Source organism: Arachis ipaensis, chromosome B5 (genome assembly GCF_059453495.1).
Source record: "Arachis ipaensis isolate K30076 ecotype BB chromosome B5, ASM5945349v1, whole genome shotgun sequence".
NCBI classification, from domain to species: Eukaryota; Viridiplantae; Streptophyta; class Magnoliopsida; order Fabales; family Fabaceae; genus Arachis; species Arachis ipaensis.
The window spans coordinates 158926092-158946200 of record NC_142440.1 but is presented as its reverse complement, the minus strand read 5'-3'; the positions used below and the strand labels follow the sequence as shown (position 1 = coordinate 158946200).

At 29.9% G+C, this 20109-nt stretch overlaps 3 protein-coding genes across 3 annotated transcripts; 2 read left to right on the top strand and 1 right to left on the bottom strand.

Moving 5' to 3' along the window:
* The first annotated feature begins 1616 nt into the window (after positions 1 to 1616).
* LOC107644905 (UDP-glycosyltransferase 13) lies at positions 1617 to 3290 on the top strand. Its single transcript, XM_016348860.3, has one exon. It carries the CDS (start codon positions 1754 to 1756, stop codon positions 3092 to 3094), a length of 1341 nt encoding a protein of 446 aa, XP_016204346.1. The 5' UTR covers positions 1617 to 1753; the 3' UTR covers positions 3095 to 3290.
* Positions 3291 to 11994: 8704 nt separating this feature from the next.
* On the top strand, positions 11995 to 14481 carry LOC107641549 (UDP-glycosyltransferase 1). The gene is made up of 2 exons (XM_088488892.1): positions 11995 to 12160; positions 12856 to 14481. The coding sequence occupies exon 2, from the start codon at positions 13013 to 13015 to the stop codon at positions 14390 to 14392; it is 1380 nt and encodes a 459-aa protein (XP_088345018.1). The 5' UTR covers positions 11995 to 12160; positions 12856 to 13012; the 3' UTR covers positions 14393 to 14481.
* A 2425-nt stretch (positions 14482 to 16906) lies between these two features.
* On the bottom strand, positions 16907 to 19805 carry LOC107644902 (DEAD-box ATP-dependent RNA helicase 35). Its single transcript, XM_016348857.3, has 2 exons — positions 19340 to 19805; positions 16907 to 18948 (listed from the first exon to the last, which is right to left on the bottom strand). Exon 2 carries the CDS (start codon positions 18904 to 18906, stop codon positions 17140 to 17142), a length of 1767 nt encoding a protein of 588 aa, XP_016204343.1. The 5' UTR covers positions 18907 to 18948; positions 19340 to 19805; the 3' UTR covers positions 16907 to 17139.
* Positions 19806 to 20109: the final 304 nt, after the last annotated feature.

The following is a 20109-nucleotide window of genomic DNA, read 5'->3' as shown; positions in this document are numbered from 1 at the left end:
TTTAGTTTTATAACATCTTGGTTGCATTCCACTAATTTCTACTCAACTAAGGAAGTTCATTTATATATATGTATGGATGTATGTTTATACATCCGCTAAGCTTAAATAGTTAAATGTACTAAAAAAGTTACGGATTTGGATCCTCTAAAGTTTGAATTTTACTTTAGAGTTTAGAGAGTAAAGTGTGGTCTTCTATCCTTGAATGGTTTCTCTTTTCTATTTATTCTTCGTCCCACCTATGAAATAAATGGTGAGAGATCACACTTTATTCTTTAAATTAAAATTCAAACTTTAGAGGATCCAAATACGTAAGGTTACAGCGTCATAAGTGTTAAATTACTGCTTGAAACAACTTTGGCATGGAAGTCAACCTTATGCATAAGGTTTTGCATGTTCCATTGAATTGGTTTGGATTGAATTATTGTTTTGTTTATCCGATCTAATTTCAAGTGGTTTGAATTGGATAAGATTGGATTTGCGATTTTGTAAATTAAAAAAATTAAATGTATATAACAAGTCTTAACATTAAATTTTAAATAACTAACAATAACATAATATGTCTTAATAATATCTTAAAATATTAATAATATAAATAAAATTACAGATTAGTTAAAATAAATAGATAAATTTTATTTTAAATATAAAATATTTATTAAATAATAATAATAATAATATATGAATAATATAAAAATATATAATAAAATTAAATATATTATAAATAAAATTATAAATATAATAATAAATAATAATAATAATATAACATATTGTGTAGTTTAGATTGGATTAAATTGATTTTGAGAAATAAATCTAAAATCTAATTCGGTCTATACAGTTTGCAAAAAAATAAAATCCAACTAAATCTAAATTAATATAATTTTAAATAATTTTTTGTCTGAATTTAATTAGATAAATAATTTAATTTACATGGATTTGGATTAAAAAAATTTTCTATTTGACGGCCAATTAGATACAACTAACCAATGAGTAATAGCTCAAATGGCATAATCTCTTTATACTCATCTAAAAGGTTGGGAGTTCGAGTCTTCATATCTTTTGGTAAAAAAAAAAATTAGATACAACTAATTCTAAAAAAGCCTTTGAAAAACATAACATCATGCATTCGTGCATTAGTATCATTTACCCATATGCCATGACGTCACAATCGTTTTCTTCAAACAATTCTTTTGGCCACTTGTCTCTTTATTCTCTTAATCTTTCCCAAATGGCCAAAGCATGTCAATTAACTTAAAACCAAAGCCAAGGATGCCCCAACATTGTCTAACTACATTTTTACCCTTCTTCACATTTCACCATCAATAATCAATTCCTTCCTAAATACTATTATTATTATTATTATTATTATTATTATTATTATTATTATTATTATTATTATTAGCTATTAAAATTAATTATAATATATTTATATATAAATATATGTATTGTATTAATTTATTTTTAATATATATTTTATATTTTATTATTTATTTTATTCTAATAACTAATTTTAAAGTAATAGCATAAATCAATGATAATTATATGTAAGTTTCATGAGTTGACTATTGACCAAGTTTATCCCTTTCCTCCACGCCAAAGCATCATCACAACAATAATGTAACACACAAAAAATGCCATTACTCTGATAATGTATAAATTCTCAGAAGAACCATCAAACTTCACACATCATCGCATTGAAATCTTGATGCAATAATATAAATTATTATTAGTTTATTACATTAAAAGAAAAGAAAAATAAATGAAAGAAAGCATAGTTTTATACCCAGCCATGGGAAGGGGTCACCTTGTTCCAATGGTGGAACTCGCCAAGTTCATAACCACCCACCACAACGCCACCATCTCCGTCACCCTCCTCCTTCCTTCCCCACCAAACAGATCCACCCTCCACTACATCTCCACCGTCACCGCCGCCGCACCCTCCATCACCTTCCACCAACTCTCCCACTCAAACCATAACATCCTTGGCACCCTCCAATCCTTCCCCACGAAGCCTAAAGCCTTCATCTTTGACTTCTTCAACCACTCTGCCGCCGCCACTGCCGCTTCTCTCAACATCCCCACGTTCTATTACTTCCCCAACGCCGCAAGCTGCGTCGCACTCTTCCTCTACCTCCCAACCATCCACCAAAATTCCATAAAATACGGTTATTCTTACGTGGACATGCTTCGTAGCATTCCCGGTTTGCCACCTCTCTCGCCGGAGGACATGCCGGCACCCATATCCGATCGCCGCAGCCAGAGCTACGAGTCCTTCATCACCATGTCACTTCACATGAGAAACACCAATGGCATCATCATCAACACCTTCGAAAATCTCGAACCCAAAGCCATCATGGCTCTGAAAAATTCTGCGTGCGTTCCAGAATCATCGGAAACTTCACCACTGGTTTTCTGCGTTGGACCACTGATTTCCACCACCAAAGGATCTGATCCTGTTGGTGATGATGGTGGTAGAGAGTGTTTAAGTTGGCTGAACTCGCAACCGAGTCGAAGCGTGGTGTTCTTGAGCTTCGGAAGCTATGGAAGATTCTCGAAGGTTCAGATGAGAGAGATAGCGGTTGCGTTGGAGAGATGTGGAAAGAGGTTCTTGTGGGTTGTGAGGGATCCAATGGGAAGTGAAGTGGTGAATTTGGAAGCGTTGTTGCCGAAAGGGTTCTTAGAGAGAACGAAGGAGAAGGGAATGGTGATCAAGAATTGGGTGCCGCAAGTTGAGGTACTGAGTCATGACTCGGTGGGTGGGTTTGTGACTCACTGTGGTTGGAACTCGGTGATGGAGGCGGTTACCTTTGGGGTCCCGATGGTGGCGTGGCCGTTGTACGCGGAACAGAATCTGAATAAGGTGGTTATTGTGGAGGAGATGAAGGTGGCGTTGCCGTTGAAGGAGGATGAGGGTGGGTTCGTGAGGGCGAGTGAATTGGAGGAACGAGTTATTGAGCTTATGAAATCGGAGACAAGGAGGGGAAAGGAGGTTAGAGAGAGGATGTTGGCTGCCAGGAACGGTGGTGCCGCCGCTCTCGCCGGCGGTGGGTCTTCGCGGGTTGCTTTGGATGGGTTGGTTCATTTGTGGAAGCAAAAATGATCATGTTGACTTAGTCAAAACTCAAAAGTCAAATAGTTGATCTGTATTTGGAGTTTTTTGGTTTCTTTTCCTTTTTTTTTTTTTCTCTTTTTTGTAAATGGTAGTTGAGTTGGGTTATGTTGTCAACCTTGTTGACATCTGTATTCATAGATTCATACTTTAATAATTATTCATTTTTTTGTTTGGTAATGAATAATTATTCATCTTGTATGGTACTACTAGTACTAAGTACTAATATTTTTTTTTTTTGTCAAAGATTTAGACCAAAATCTGGCCCAAATCAAATACAAAAGCTCAAAGCCCCCAACCCAATCAGGAAATCAAACACAGGTTTCCCTCTTCATTTTTTCACAAAGCTAGTCTCTTTAATTTCCATTAGGTTATAAGGCATCCATCTCCACTATATGCTAACCCAAAGTAGTGGATTTCAAAGTGTCTAACCCACTATGACCCAAAACATGTTTTAGTCCACCACTTAAACCCAATCTATCCAATTTAGTTGTAGGATCATAAATTTGTTAAATTGGAAATTTGATATTTGAATTCATTTGTTTAGTTTTAAAATTATATTTAGATTTTATATTTATTATATTATTATTCAGCTAGTTATGATTATAACTATTTTAAAGTTCATTAATTACTAGAAAAATTAGGATCATTTATTTTATTTTTAGTGACAATAAAATAATCACTAATATATTCACCGACAATTAGACATTAGTCGTCTTATATTTTTATCGTTAAAAGGTTTTAGTAAAAATTAAACCGTTATCGATAAAAATCTTTTTAATGGTTACAAAAAGTATATGATCACTATCATAACATATAATAATAACCACAAATATATAATAATAACAAAATTATAATTTAAATAAGAGATATAGTAGTCATTATATTATTGTTACTAAAAACATAATAAATTATAATATAATTCGTATTGAAATTCAACCTACCTTTGGCTTAAAACATAATTAGTTTTAATACATCTGTAAAACTCACGATGACTCCTAATAAGGGGGAAAACAAAACAAAAGTTTGTCAATGATCCCTCTTCCCATTCGCACATCTTAAATAGATGAATCTCAACGCTAAACATTTTCGGATAAGAGGCAGATCAATGGAAAAAAGGAAACCAGGTCATTTATGTTCATAAATGAGATGATTGACAATGAACATGTAGTGTCGTTTGAACAATGGTTTATTTATATAATGTGTACAATAGTTATATGAGTTATAAAATGAACATCACTCATAATATTTAGAATAATCATTCGGGTACTAGAGATAATAAACATAAGCTTAAACTGATTTTGGGGTTCACCAAGAATCAAACTCTTGATCTTTTAGATCTAAAGTTCTAATACCATGTCATGGTATCACTCATCCCAAAAGTTTACGCTGATGAAAAAATATAACACTAATAGTTATATTTCTACTACTCCCTATACCTCTATTATACGCATTGTACAAATATTTCATTAGCTATTCATACTTTTCCTTTTCAAAATACTGGCTTAATTGCATTGTTTATGAACTATTTTTCTATCGTATACGTTTCCAACAATAAATCTAGGGATAGATCAGTTGATAAAAATTGACACTTTATCTTATAAACTTTTACAATCATCAATAATTTTGTTTACTATGCATCTCTTTTGTTAAAGAGTAATTGTGTTTTATATCTATGGATTTAGTTAAAATATATTTTTAAAATACATATAAATAGTATTAACTAAAAGTACTTGTACAAAAAGTATACAATTTCAATATATTTATTATTTATTTATCAAAATAAAATATGCAAAATTTTATGTCAATCATGATTTTAATATATATGTTTAAGATTAGGTGATTCATATCAGAAAAGTTTTTAAGTATAAATGTTTGAGTATTTTAATAAATTTTAATCGTTTATTTTAATTATATATATTATATATTTTTTATAATTAAAATTAATTATAATTAATGTATGAATACATTTTAAAATTTTCCAATAATTGATTAGATTGGAGTGCAAGTTGATGTATGTATGTAAGTAACTGTCGTTATTATTGTAGTTATATCTAAAAGCCTGATGGAATTGTTCCAACTACATAAAAAATCTGTGGCTATGTATGTGCACCTTATTTTGAGTAAGGAGGAGTATTAGAGGTCACTAATTTTTATGTTTTGTAACTATTAATTAGTCATTAATAGTATTTTTAATGATATGAGATTACATTTAATGATGGGAGATCACTCACTTTTTTTTTGATAGTTAAGTGCTGGTCACAAAATACAAAAATTGATAGCCCTCTAAACTTTTTCTTGAGCAAATAAATACAATATTTTAATGTTTAAAGCTACTTTTAATTTTTTACCATATTTCTCAACTCAATCAAAAATTAATATATTATAGATTAGAGTTTTATTTAAAAATTTATCTTAATAAATTGTCATATACTCATTCAAAATTTTAATATTTATTTAAATAAATAAATAAATTGACTATTTAATTTATTTAAATTAATTTTAAAACAATAATATTAAAAAAAAACAAAATTATTTTATTTAATTTAACATTCATATAATTTTATGTATATAATATTTATAAATATATTTATTATGTTATATAAATAAAATTCAAATTTTAACGTTTAATTTACTTGAATAGATAAATAAACTCCTTATTTGACCAACTTAAGTTAATTTTAAAATAATAATATTCAAAAAATAAAATTATTTAATTTAATTTAACATCTATAATTTTATATATGTAATATCTATAATTACATTTATTATTTTATTTAATTTAATATCTATATTTATAATTACATTTATTACTCAATCAGTCTTCATAGTTTTATTAAATTGTTTATTAGGTTACTGTAATTTTTTTTTAATTGAATTTGTATATTATATTAAATTTTTGTCACTAAATTTTTATTATGACAGAAACATTTGAATTAACAGAATATTCTATTAAACAAAATAAAATATTTAATTAAGTATTAAATATATTTATTTTATTTAATAAAATATTTTAATAATTTAAACATTTTTGTTACAGTAAAAAATTAATTACAAATCTGATATAATATGAGAATTTAATTAAAAGAATAAAAAAATTAATTAAAAATTTAGTGATATTATAAGAAGTGATCAAATAATTATATCTATCTAATATTACTTAGTTATTCTACTAATATAGTTAATAAATATAAAATAAAATAAACCATAACTAAACTACAAAAAAAATAAAGTAAATTTAAACTATTTTAAGTTAATTTTTTATTATTTATTATTTTTTTATTTTCAAAATTTGGAAGACGAATGTAATATTTGAATACTTTGAAATTGAGTGATATTTATGATTGTCAGTTCAATTAACGCTCTTAAATAAAAAACAGCAGAACTTATATTTCCGAAACAATATATTATTTTTAAATTATTGTTACTTTTATTTTAACTATATTATTTTTTATAAATGTATAAGAATATATAATACAAAAATATCATAAAATAACATTATAAAAATAGAAATAACCTTATCATTTATGATATCGTGTTATGTTTATGGGTACTCGCCGCCGGTATACATCAATTACGTCACCTACCTTTAACATCTGTTGTCGCTACAATTTCCAATAATGATGAATCAATGCATGCATGTATCATATCACTGCTGTGTATTCAGATTTCTGAATGATCTCTTTCGGTCTAGTCTATCTCAAAAAAAATTGGTATTATATTAGTTTAAAATTTAAATTTAAATTTTTTTATATTAGTTTTTTTACATTAATTAATTTGGTTTTTGACCACTTTCAGCCATAAATCAACAAATAGTGTTAAAAGTAGCAAAATTTTGCCAATTAAACACTCTAACAATAAATTATGTTTTTAGATTACAATTTATAAATAAAAATTTGTATAAAATTAATTTTACAAATTTAATTTTGATGAAAAATAAATTTATGTTAAAGTAATTTATATTTGACAATCTTTATATTAAAATAAATTATAGTAAAATAAATATTATTTGGATTACACTACTTAAAATTATTTTTAGATAAAAAATTATTAAAATAGACATTAATTTAAATAATTTTTTTATATTACCTTATCATTTTAATTTAGATATTTGAATAGATCTTATTAATTAATTTTATAATAAAATTAATATTTACTTACTAAAATAAAAATAACATAAAAATTGGCAAAATATATTTTAATTAAAAATGAAAAAATATAAATTTTAGAGAGGACTAAAAATAATAAAAAAATTAAATATTTACTTCGGTAGTGATCGAAATAAATAAAAAAAATTTTAATGATATTTTTTATATAGTATATTTTTAGTACTCTTAGTACTCTTTTTTTAGTATGTTATAATTTTTTTACTATTATTATTATTTATGATTAATTATTTTTTAATTTACTTTATGTAATGGGATCAATAAATCATATTATAAAAAGATAATAAAAAATAATACATAAAAATCGCAATTATAAAAATACATAATGTCAAACAAATAGTTAACCAAAAATAAAAATAATAAATAATAAAAAAAAGGGTTCATATAAATAGAAATAACAAAAATTTCATAAATAATATAATAATATACCTAAAAAATAAAGTTGATAAAAAATTACTAAAAATTCGTTAGTAAAATTAAAAAAAAAAAAAACTAAAAATGACGTGACAATATTTAATTTTTGAATTCTATTTAGTCCATCAAATAAATTCAAAAAAATTACATACCATGATTAATTATTAAATCCATAAAATAGAACTTGTAATGCTACCAATGGTAGAACAAATAATCTGTATTAAAGAAATAAAAATAAAAATAAAAAACATCTAGAATAATGATTAAACCCCAAAATACAAGGGGACAAAAATCATTGCAGTCTTAGATCCAATTCTTCCGAAAAAAATCAAATATTGTCATCTCATTTTGTTGTTGGAGTATCTAGCGTAGTAAGACTTTGTCACTTAAACATCGTTTGCTAATTTATTGTCGGAAATGATTGAGGGACTAAATTAGTGTCCAGACCTTAATTTGAAGGACTATTATAAAAAAATTTTAAATTTTAAAAAATAAAATAAATAATAGAAATTCATGCTTAATTAAAAAATATTCTCCCAAAAAAATGCATAAATTTTAAGGATTATAATAGAAATTTATTCCAAAAAAATATTCTCTGCTAGAGACAAACTCTTTATTTTAAGAAATTCATGCTTGTTAAAAAAATTAGTAAAAAATAATTTTCTTAAATAACTAAAAATTTATTTAAAACATATGTTATTTTATTTTTGTTAATTTTTTAAAATAATTGTATGTTATTTTTTATTTTCTTTTATCAAAAATTTCTTTATTATAAACTTATTCTTTTCCAAAAAATTTTCTTATTATATATACTTAATTTTTCAATTACATGACATAAATATTAAAAGTAAAATATATTTTTTTATTTTTTAAACAAATTAAACACAAATTCTTTTAACATTATAAAATTTCCTTAGCTTTTCGAAATAGTACTTTCAAATGTGAATCACAAAAATTATCATGCTTATATCGGTTTTTTTTCGGTATAAAATAAAAAAAAAACTTTATTTCTAAAAAAAATTATTCCAACTTTATTTTTGAGATCTATTTTTTAGGTGTTATGGACAAATTTATCGTTCCCCTCGACAAACTTTGTCATTTTCATAAGATTTGTCGTACCTCTCGACGAACTTCATGGATTCTGTGAAGTTTGTCACCCCCTTAGCGAGTTTCGAGTGGGTTCATCAATAAAATCTTTGAGATTAGTTAAAAACCAAAATCACTAACAGTAGTTTATTATTCTCCTTGATTTTGATCTTCTATTTATTTTATACAATGTCAAAATTCCATTGTTATTCATTCATTATAAGAGTGAAATAGTGTATGATGACAAAAGATCTATTGTGTTTAGCTCTGCTCAACCAGTATTTACATATATAAGGGTGAAATAGTGTATGATGACAAAGGATCTATCGTGTTTAGCTCTGCTCAACCAGTATTTACATATATAACATCTGAAGTCGAAAGTCTAACAATGTTAAAGAATTTGATATTGCATGCCATTGAGTAACAATACACGAAAATAATGAAAAAAATCTACTACTACAGATATCCATTCAAAATAAATAACATCTTGTTTTACAAAAGGTATATCATAGACTGAAATTGTTATTATTATTTTATTATTATTTGTTCTAGATCACGGTTCTAATAAGATTTTATGTTTTTCTGAATTAGGTATCGATTACGAGATGATGAGGACATACGTCTTGGTAGCGCTTGGCACAACTGTTGGACAAATGTCCATCTGTTGGAACTATTGCTAATGATACCTGTTTAAGTGGGACAGTTAGAAAAAAATATTAGAATGACGATTGTTGATCTAAATGTGCCTCCTGAATGTAGTCAAGAAGAGTCAAATGTCAAAAATTTTAATGATGGTATGATGCAAGCTGATATTAAAAGTCACGAGGACTCTACCATTAGAGACTTGACGATGGATTCCTATCAAGTTACCTTAATAACGGTAAAGATGCTGAAGCTGAACGAATGAAAATTTCAGATGAGAAGGAGGAGGAAGAGATGAATTACTATAATGACACACAAATTGTATGACAGAACCTGCCAATTTTTTACTATATATGATCGTTCATATTACTTTTTCACATCGAATCTCGAGGCAATGATTTCATATTAGTTATTTAGTCAAGAAAGCCCCAAGAATGATCTCACCAATGAGTTTGAGATTAGACAACAATATGAAAATAAGAAAAAAGTTATATAGCAGTTAAAACGTATAACATTAGGAGGACTATGGAGTATAAGATACTAGAGAATGACCAGTTAAAGTATGTTGTACAGTGTACCCAATTTGGATCTGATTATCAATGAAACATACCCATAATTTATTGCCAGAAAGCAAAAAAAATAGAAGGTGAAGAGATATATTAATTTAACTTAAACAATAATTTACATAAAATAATTTAAAATTAACTAAAGTATTATCAACCACATTTAAAAATAAATCTAAAAATAGTGAATATTTAGAGCATAAACTATAATTTTATTCTAAGCCATAATTAGTTCAAACGAAAAAAATAATCAAAATAATTTTTTCTTAACTAATATCTATTAATCTCCTACCATAATCATATGATCATTTGATATTATCTAAACTAACTTTATTATCTAATTATCAAACTAATTAAAATTTAAAACTAACAATAAAACTTAATCCAACTAAATAAATATATTAAAATAAAAAAAATAATACAACAATAAATTAAACTGAAAAGAAACAGAATTACTTGAAATTGACGAATTGAAGAAATAAAAAGATTAAAAACGTCCAAAATGAAAAGTCTTATAAAAAAAAGATTATGAGAATGAGAAAAAATGAAAGGTAAAATGTAAAATAGAAAAGAAATAACGGATTTTTTATTTAGACGAACTTATTTAAAGTTCGCCGAACAGGTTGATAAATTTCACATAATTCATAAAATTCGTCAAAAAAAGCGGTCGCCAAAGATAACGGCAAATTTACCCGTAACGTAAAAAGTAAAAATTGAATCTCGAAAATTAAAGTTGGAATAATTTTTTTTTAAATAAAGTTTTTCTTTTATAACGAAAAAAAAAATCGTACCTATATCTATCTAGATGAATTAATATTACATTGGAGTAGCAAATACGCAATCTATTTAACCAACAATGATTTTAAGTGAGCATTTTAGGTTTAGATAATAGTATTATTAAATATTAATCAGGAGACAGATATAATTACATGTGTATTAAAAATTAATTACTATATTAATTATTTGTATAACATGTAACATAAATAACCCCAAACCATGCATGCAATATCATAACTTTGCAAATTTTTCAAGTATTATAAAAATAATATATTTTATAACTGAAACCAGTAATTAAAACGACTAAAATACTAGTTTACCAGAACCATCACATGCATGGTTGCACTATGTTGTATATGCTCATCTTCAATTCAATATTGCATTACCCATAAATATGGCAGCAGTGGCAAGTTGTTAGCGGATGGTTATGGAAGAAATTGTGACGTTGGGGAGAAGAAAAAAATAAGTGAGATACAATAAATAAATAAATAAAATGTCACAAGACTATCAAAATTTATTATGTTTAGTTATTAATTAATTATTAATATTTAAAAATATGAGAAAAAATACGTATGTTATTAAATCATTAAATTAAAACAATTAAGACTAAAAAGATTTCACATCAAAAACTAAAAGAATTAAATTAATCATTAAGTAACGATAAAAAAATTTAATTATAATGATTCTTTAATATTTTTTCAATAAATAATTTAAAAAAGTAGTAAATTAGTTTGATTAGGTGGTTAATAAGGATGGCAATCAGGCTAGTTCACCCCTCTTCCGCCACTTAATGTCATGCTTAATGAGATGGTTCTAAATTCTTCTCTTGTCCTATCTAGTTTGTTATTTTTTTTATTTTTTAAATTTTTTATTAATAAATTATTAAATATTAAATAATATATATAATTTTATAATTATTTCAATATATTTATAATTTTTAATAATATAAAAAAATTATAATTTTAAAATTTATAAATATTAAAGTTTTTATAATTTTAAATATGTAATAAACATAATTATTAATTAATTTTTTTAAAATAAAATAATAAAATTAATATTATAAAAAATAAAATATTATTTAAAACATATAATTAAACATCATTATTCTAATCAATTAAATATAGAACATAATCCAAATTATAACTTAATATTTTTATGTAAAAAACTCATCCCACCTCACCGAAATCTCTCAAAATCTATGGATTAAGTAGTATGAATTAGACAAACTTTTTAACCATGACAATTTTAAAATTTTAATCTGACTCGTATTTTTTAGTGAGTTATGCAATTCGGTGCAACGAGTTTCAGCCCATCTATGAGCCTTAATGAATTAATGATTGTTGTCTGATTCTTTGTTTGTTTTTAAGTGTGCTCCAAAAAGAAAATATTAGAAAAGTGATGATTTGAGAGTAGACTTTTTTCAATAACAAAATAGATGGTCTCAATTGTTTAATCTAATTTTTTATATTTTTTATTTATAAAGATAACATTTTATTTTTTAAATATAAAAAAATTTGAAATCAACTTAGATTGGTCGAGTAGTCAGTTCACTCGTCCGCTTAAATAAGTGTCGGGGGTTCGAAACGTTTGGGGTATGTCCTATTTGTATCCCTAACGTTTAAATCGTACTATTTGTATCTTTCAATGTTATCCTACTATCAATTATACTAACAAATCAGATTATATTTTTCAATTATTCTCACTTTGATGTATTTATTCTCAATTACGTATCATTTGGATGTGTTCGATTTTAATATTATACCTACTATTTGTGTTTAGATTCAATTATATTCCTAGAAAAGTGAATTATGTAAATGTTGTAGGAATCAGTTTCAATATTTGATGAGCTATTTTTCGGAGTAGATCATCGATTCAGATATTTGTATTCTAACTTCAAAAAAAAGAGATTTTTAAAACTCAAACTAAAGCGCATGATGTGTAATTGATGGCAGGATAATATTGAATCACTTTTACAAATATTAGAGATACAAATAGGACGATTTAAACGTTAGGGACACAAATAAAATTTACCCAAATCGTTCAAGAAAAAAAATAATAGTTTACTCTATAAAAAGATTTGAGAGAATGCATTTCCCATCCTGAGACCCTACTCCCTAGTGGGGCTATAAGTTAAAGCTGGTCCCTTAGACCCTTACTCCGTTATAAATACCCTCTAACCTCATCATCAACCAACACCTGCAAGTTCTTAAAAACATAACTTGATAGCCAAATCCATAGCCATAGCAGTTACCTTCTTAATTATGAAGAACGACGCCATTCTTCTTTACCCAGCTCTCGATAGAGGCCATTTCCTTTCCATGCTTGAGCTTGCAAACCTCATTGCCACTCACCACCCTTCCCTCTCCATCATCTTCCTCATTTCTACTCCACCTACACCCACCACCATCCAAAAACAATGTCTCTCCGCCCTCTCCACCGCCGCGCCCTCCATCACCTTCCTCCACCTCCCTCCAGTCACTCTCCCCGCCGACCTCCACCCACACATCCTCTGCATCGAACTCTCTCGCCGCAGCAACCACAACCTTCACCAACTCCTCCACTCCATTTCCAAAACCTCCAACATCAAAGCCATTGTTTTGGACTTCATGAACTCCACCGCCGCTACACAAGTCACCAACAGGCTCAATATCCCTACCTACTTTTACTTCACTTCATGTGCTTCCTCTCTCTCCACTATCCTTCATTTTCCAACTCTTCACGAAACCACCACAACATCCTTCAAGGATTTTCCCATGCAGATTCAAATTCCTGGGCTACCCAGAATGTCCACCGATGATTACCCCGATTTAACTAAGGATCGTGAGAGTAGCATTTACCGTGTTTTCCTTGACATATCCAAGACCATGAGAGACAGCGATGGGATCATCGTCAACACCTGTGACGCCATTGAAGCAAGAGCTATAAGAGCTTTGAGTAACAAAGAAATGAATAACAAGACACCAGAACTATTCTGCATCGGACCCATGATTTCGAACACGTGCGAGAATGACGAGAAAGGGTGCCTGAGTTGGCTCGACTCGCAGCCGAGTCAGAGCGTGGTGCTGCTGAGTTTTGGAAGCTTGGGAACGTTCTCCAAGAAGCAGTTGAAGGAGATAGCTATGGGGTTGGAGAAGAGCAAGCAGAGATTCTTGTGGGTGGTGAGGGCTGAAGCTGAGTCAGATAACTCGGAACCGAGTCTGAACGAGTTGTTGCCGGAAGGGTTCTTGGAGAGAACGAAGGAGAAGGGAATGGTGGTTAAGGATTGGGCCCCACAGGCAGCGATACTGAGTCATGACTCGGTGGGTGGGTTTGTGACTCACTGCGGTTGGAACTCGATCTTGGAGGCTGTTTGTGAAGGAGTGCCAATGGTAGCGTGGCCTCTCTATGCAGAGCAAAAGATGAACAGAGTGATTATGGTGCGAGAAATGAAGGTTGGTTTGGAGGTGAAGGAGGATAAAGATGGGTTGGTGAGTGCAAGTGAGTTGGAGGAGCGAGTTAATGAGTTGATGGACTCGGAGAGAGGGAAAGAGATTCGACAGAGAATCTTCAAGATGAGAATCGGTGCTGTGGAAGCAAAAGATGAAGGTGGATCTTCTCGTCTTGCTTTGAACAGGTTGGTTCAACTTTGGAAGTCAACTTGAAGTGTTAAAATAAGTAGTTGACTATTTACATAAGAGAAAGTTATCTTTGTGTAATCATCTATTAAATAATTGAAAAAATTTAAGGGGTAGCAATTTTATTGAATTTTGACTAGTATATAATCAGTAGAAAAAGATGAGTCATTGAATGAAATCTCACACCAATCTTACACTTGATGACTATTTGATGGCTACCAATCACAAAAGTTGTTGGTCCTAATATTGCTCTAGTTGCCAGTGTTGTGTCGTTGTTCTTGTATATCGGCTCAAGTTTAAGTTATTATGGGTTTTTTTAAAGGTATCTTTTAATTTCAAAGACAAAAATTAATTTATGATAAATAAAGTTTATTGTTGTCTAATAAATGATTGCATACAGAATACGGGATTAATCTGCCTTTTGTGCTCATTTCACTCCACCCTAGTCATTAAATACATACCTTGTGTGACATCTCATGCAAACACAAGCACTTCAAATTAATGGAGGATGAATGCATGATAGAGATTATGAATGCATATACATACATCATTGATTTAGAGGAACATGTTGTGTTCTAATAGTAGGGTCAACCATGTGTTTGCATCATAGGATCTTTATTAGTGAAGACTTTTTTATATCTTACTTCTTACCCAATATAATGAAGGACAGCAACCAACACGGTAAACCGTCGCCACCATTAACGTCTATGTAATGTAATAAATAATGGTCCTACGATAACTAATATATGTTACATTATTGAAGAAGAAGAAGAAGAAATAGCCGTCGTCGCGAATCGAATCGAATTGAATATGGTCAAAATTTCGATCCGATTATCGGATTGGATCGGATTTAATATACACGGTTTTTTGTGATATTAGATATATCCATTAAATACAAAAATATTTTTTAAAGTTTATTTTTATTAAAAAAATTCAATAAAAATTACTTTTTTTATCTTTTTAAATATATTTATTTTTAAAATAATATTAAACATATATTTTTTAAATAATAAATTAAAATAACACAACATATATGATAATTATTAGTTAAAATAAAATATAAAAAGAATATTTTTTATTTATTTCTTTATTTTTGTGAATACGCGGATATGCAAATACCTACACAAAATCCGCAATCCGATTATATTAGTGTGCGGATTAGATGTCTTGCGGATTTGATCTATATCTGTATTTTTCGAATTGAATTCGGATAAATACCACAGATATACAGATCGAATCTGATCCATTTAAAAAAAATATATACGCTTTATGGCTCCCAATGGTCCCTCCTTGTGGTAAATTATTAGGCCGAATTAATATCTGCTTTCAATTTTTATATTTATTTTTTAGATTTAAGTAATTTGTATCCTAAAAAACACATGTGAAGAGTATAATAATAAAAACATTTACATTTTTAATATGTTTAATGTATTAAAAATATAAAAAATAAATTTTCAATAACTTTTAGTCAAATTTAAATTTTTTTTATAATGCTTTTAAAATGTATTTTTAAAACATAAATTAGCAAAATTCTATTTTTTTTAAGAATTTTCTTTTTTTAAAAGTAAGAAAACCGGAAATATATAAAAACAAAAATTAATGTCTTGTGTGCATATTATTTCACGGCATATATGTACGTCCGTTTCACTGAAATTTTTTTGGAGGAATATTAGGAGCCAGTAACTTTTGTGATTTGTAGCCATCAAATAATCATAAATGATGATTTTAATGATGTGAGATTTCATTTAATGGCTCACTTTTCTTTGCTGGTTACATGCTGGCTAAAATTTAGCAATTAAATTTAACAAATTGCTGGCTCCTAAACTTTTTTCTTTTTTTTTTTTTGTATCGTATCTAGCATGCTTTGCTTTATGAATATTTGACTTGTGAACTAATAATTAGTTTCTTCTAGAAATCTAATACCCAAAAAAAAAAAAGTTTCTTCTAGAAATCTGTGAAATCGCTAACCATATGTAATAATGGGAGTCTTCTTGTGAGCAATATTGTTAGTGTAGGGTATGAGAATTTGGTTGTTGTCACTTGTCACCAAGCTCCATAACATTTTCCCATATTGAATGCACTTATTAGGCTCGCAGCCGCTACAGAATGATGTGGCCATGTGGGGTTTGGCAGCTAAAATAAATGAAAATAATGTCAATAAATATTGAATTTTGGCAAGGGGAAGTACATTCTCTGGGTAAAATTTTGTGATAATATTCAGCGTATAAATATATTTCAATTTTTAAGGTAACACTTCAAGCATCATTTTAAAAAAGATTATTAATATTAAAATTAATAGTCATGTTTTATTGTTGTATTTCGGTAATTCACATTATTTTACTCGGTATATCAAGAAGTTACTAGCTAATGAATACATTGAAAAATAAGATTAAAATCATATAAGGATAAAAATTATATGTATTTTTGTCTATCACTTTAAAAATGTCACACTTTACTCCCATTGTTTGGAAAAGGCTATGATGCTATGACTTAAATAAGAGGATATCTTCAGTTTTAACTTTGAAAAGACACTGAAAAATGTTTAAACAAAACATATAGCCATTTATATTCTATTCATTTAACACGCCACTTATAAACCTGAATATACCACGCCACGGTCAACCATCGTAGGCTACAAAATATGCGAAAATCAATCCACTAATCAATACACACTATAACCTACAATGAAGTGAACTTGTTATGTGATTAAGTTTAAAAGATGTTACAATAACCAAGTAGTGTATAAAAACCTTGTACACAAGGGACTGGTGCTTTCAAATTTCACCCCTGTAACCTCCAGAACCAAAATAATCCTTTCTATTATTTGCAATTGCCATGCTCTTCTGATGTTCCAATTTGGGACAATCACGGATACGATGACCAAGACCACCACAGTAAGCACATCCCTTCACCCCACTTATGTCTGTGATTGCATCATTGTCTTCCATTGGATCATTCAGCTCAGCCAAAACTGGAGGTATTCTTTGTTTTGCTTCTTGCAAGAGGTGCTTCAAATCAAGCAATGTTGTCTCACTCTGGTTCTTGTTAATGAATGTTGTAGCTATACCGGTCTTGCCACATCTTCCTGTTCGACCAATCCTATGGACATAATTTTCAATTTCAGCTGGCATGTCGTAGTTGATGACATGCTGAATATCTGGAAAATCCAAACCTTTGGATGCAACATCAGTTGCTACCAACACATCTTTCTTTCCAGCCTTAAAAGCCGAAATGGCATTCTCTCTCTCTTCCTGATCCTTGCCTCCATGAATAGCCACTGCTTCCACTCCTTTCAAGAGAAGATATTCATGAATGTCATCGACATCAGCCTTATTCTCACAGAATATCAGAACAGGAGGTGGGGTTTTTTGAAGGCACTCAAGGAGATAAACGATTTTCGCCTCTTGCTTTACATACTCTACCTCTTGGATCACATCAAGATTTGCTGCCCCAGCCCGTCCCACATTGACAATAATAGGTTTCACCAAAGCACTTCTGGCGAAGTTCTGAATTTTTGTAGGCATAGTGGCAGAAAATAACAGAGTCTGCCTTTGAGCTTTGAAGTGATCAAAAACTTCTCTTATGTCGTCTTCAAATCCTAAATCTACCAATCGATCAGCCTCATCTAATGTTAAATACCTGCAATTATCAAGATTCATTTTCTTCTTGGCCAACATATCCTTCAATCTACCAGGAGTGGCAACAACAATATGGACACCCTTCTTCACAATCTCAAGCTGTGATCTCATATCCACTCCACCGATGCATAGCAAAGGCCTGAGCTCCGGATATCCAGCTTCCTTCAAAGGTATCAAGAACTGTTCAACCACTTCATAAGTCTGCCGAGCCAGTTCTCGTGAAGGACAAATTATCAAACCGAATGGACCTTCTCCGGGAGCAATAGGCATCATGATTTCCTCCTGCATTGCTACCATGATCATTGGCAGCACAAATACCAGGGTTTTTCCTGAGCCTGTGAAAGCAATCCCAATCATATCCCTCCCAGATAAGATAACAGGAAGGCCTTGCACCTGAATGGGTGTCGGTTGCACAATTCCCTTAGCTTTTAATTTCTTCAAAACCGGCTCAGGAAACCGCATATCCTTAAAATTCTTAATTGGAGGTGGGATATCTTCACCATCAACTATTATATGCCACTGCTTGCGAATCAAATCACATTCTTTTTTAGACATCCTTCTCACCTGCAAAGGTGGCTTCCACCCGGTAAGCAATGGTTCAGTATAAGTAATCCCCTTAGCCAATTCACGAACAGACATAAGGGTCTTTCTATCTGACAAGTTCTCAATCATTTCCTTCTCTTGTTGAACAATCTGTTCTGTTGCACTAATCTCAGGCTGCTCTCGTTTCAACTGTGAAGCCTTAACTAGAAGACTGGGCTTAGTTTCAGCTACTCTTAGTTTCTCGAGATCAGCATCGGTGGCAGTAGATGCCTGACCCTTGCGTTGGAGAATCTTCTGAGCTTCCATGGCACGACGCTTGGCCACAGGCACATACTCAACATAATCGTCTTCTTCTTCCATGTTAGCTACCAATTTGACCTCAGAATAACAGTCCCTTGGATCCTAATAGCATTTCAAAGGAAAATTAAACATAAAGCAAGCAACAAAATTTTATAAACAAAGCAATCTTCTCCACTTTAAGATCAACCAGAGTTTTTTAGTTGCTCTTATTCAAGCTCACCAAAACCGTATTCCTTATAACTCCACAACAAATACACTCTCTTTTAACTTCCCATTCTTTTCTTCATCAAACTTAAAAGGTCCCACTCATAAATCATCATTTCCTTAGGAGACGCCAGAAATATGCATAAGCATCAAGCTACAAGTATCTCACAAGAAATAGAAAAGATTGCACGGATTACACAGAACAGATTGCACATTCAACAGAAAAAGAAAAGATAACACTAACATATCCAGAATATATTGCACCAATTTGGAATCCTTAAAAGCTCACCTGGACCACAAGGAAGAAGCGGTGATTGCGGCGGAGGGAAGGAGTCAGCAGCAAGCAACTCAGCCACCGACGAGGGAAGGAGTATGCAGAGGACTTTCAGCGGCGGCGACAGGGATGGCGTCGGACAGTGAGCAGCGGCAACAGGGACCGCGCTGGAGAAAGCAACGACGTCACGACGAATCGAGCTCGACGAGGACGAAGCACAGCAGCGATACCGAAGAAGACAGCCGGACAATGACAGCCTACGGCGGAGGGACAACGTCGGTCATCAGGCGCAGCTCAGCCTCCAGCTCTCGCATTTTCAATTTAGGGCTCCTTTCAATTTCAGCATCAGAGTTTCACAATTCACATTCAGTTTAGTAACTCAATCTAATTGAGGAGGGGGATTAGGAGCTGGGGCAACATAGCCGGGTCGGGTCTCTTTTCTGGCTTGATTTTTGTTATTTTAAATAAGCATTATTGGGTTATGGGACCTTGGTCCTGACCCATCTGATATGGCTATTGAGCTACAGCATAAAGGATTGGGTCATTTTGATTGACTTAATTAGTATTTACAACCCACAATTGACAAATACAAATACGCTACAAAATTATAATTACTCAAATCAATTTGGGTTAGTCAACATATAGGTTCATTTTATTTTGTATATATAACAATTTATTAATTTAACGATAGATTCTTAAATAACATTTAGATTTATAAATTAATTTCTGATATATCAAACTGAGGATATCATAAAAAAATTATTAATTATTCAATCACATCATCT

Bases quoted from the DNA above. Each gene is read 5' to 3' on its own strand.
- LOC107644902 (XM_016348857.3), bottom strand. From the start codon at position 18,906: ATGGAAGAAGAAGACGATTATGTTGAGTATGTGCCTGTGGCCAAGCGT.
- LOC107641549 (XM_088488892.1), top strand. From the start codon at position 13,013: ATGAAGAACGACGCCATTCTTCTTTACCCAGCTCTCGATAGAGGCCAT.
- LOC107644905 (XM_016348860.3), top strand. From the start codon at position 1,754: ATGAAAGAAAGCATAGTTTTATACCCAGCCATGGGAAGGGGTCACCTT.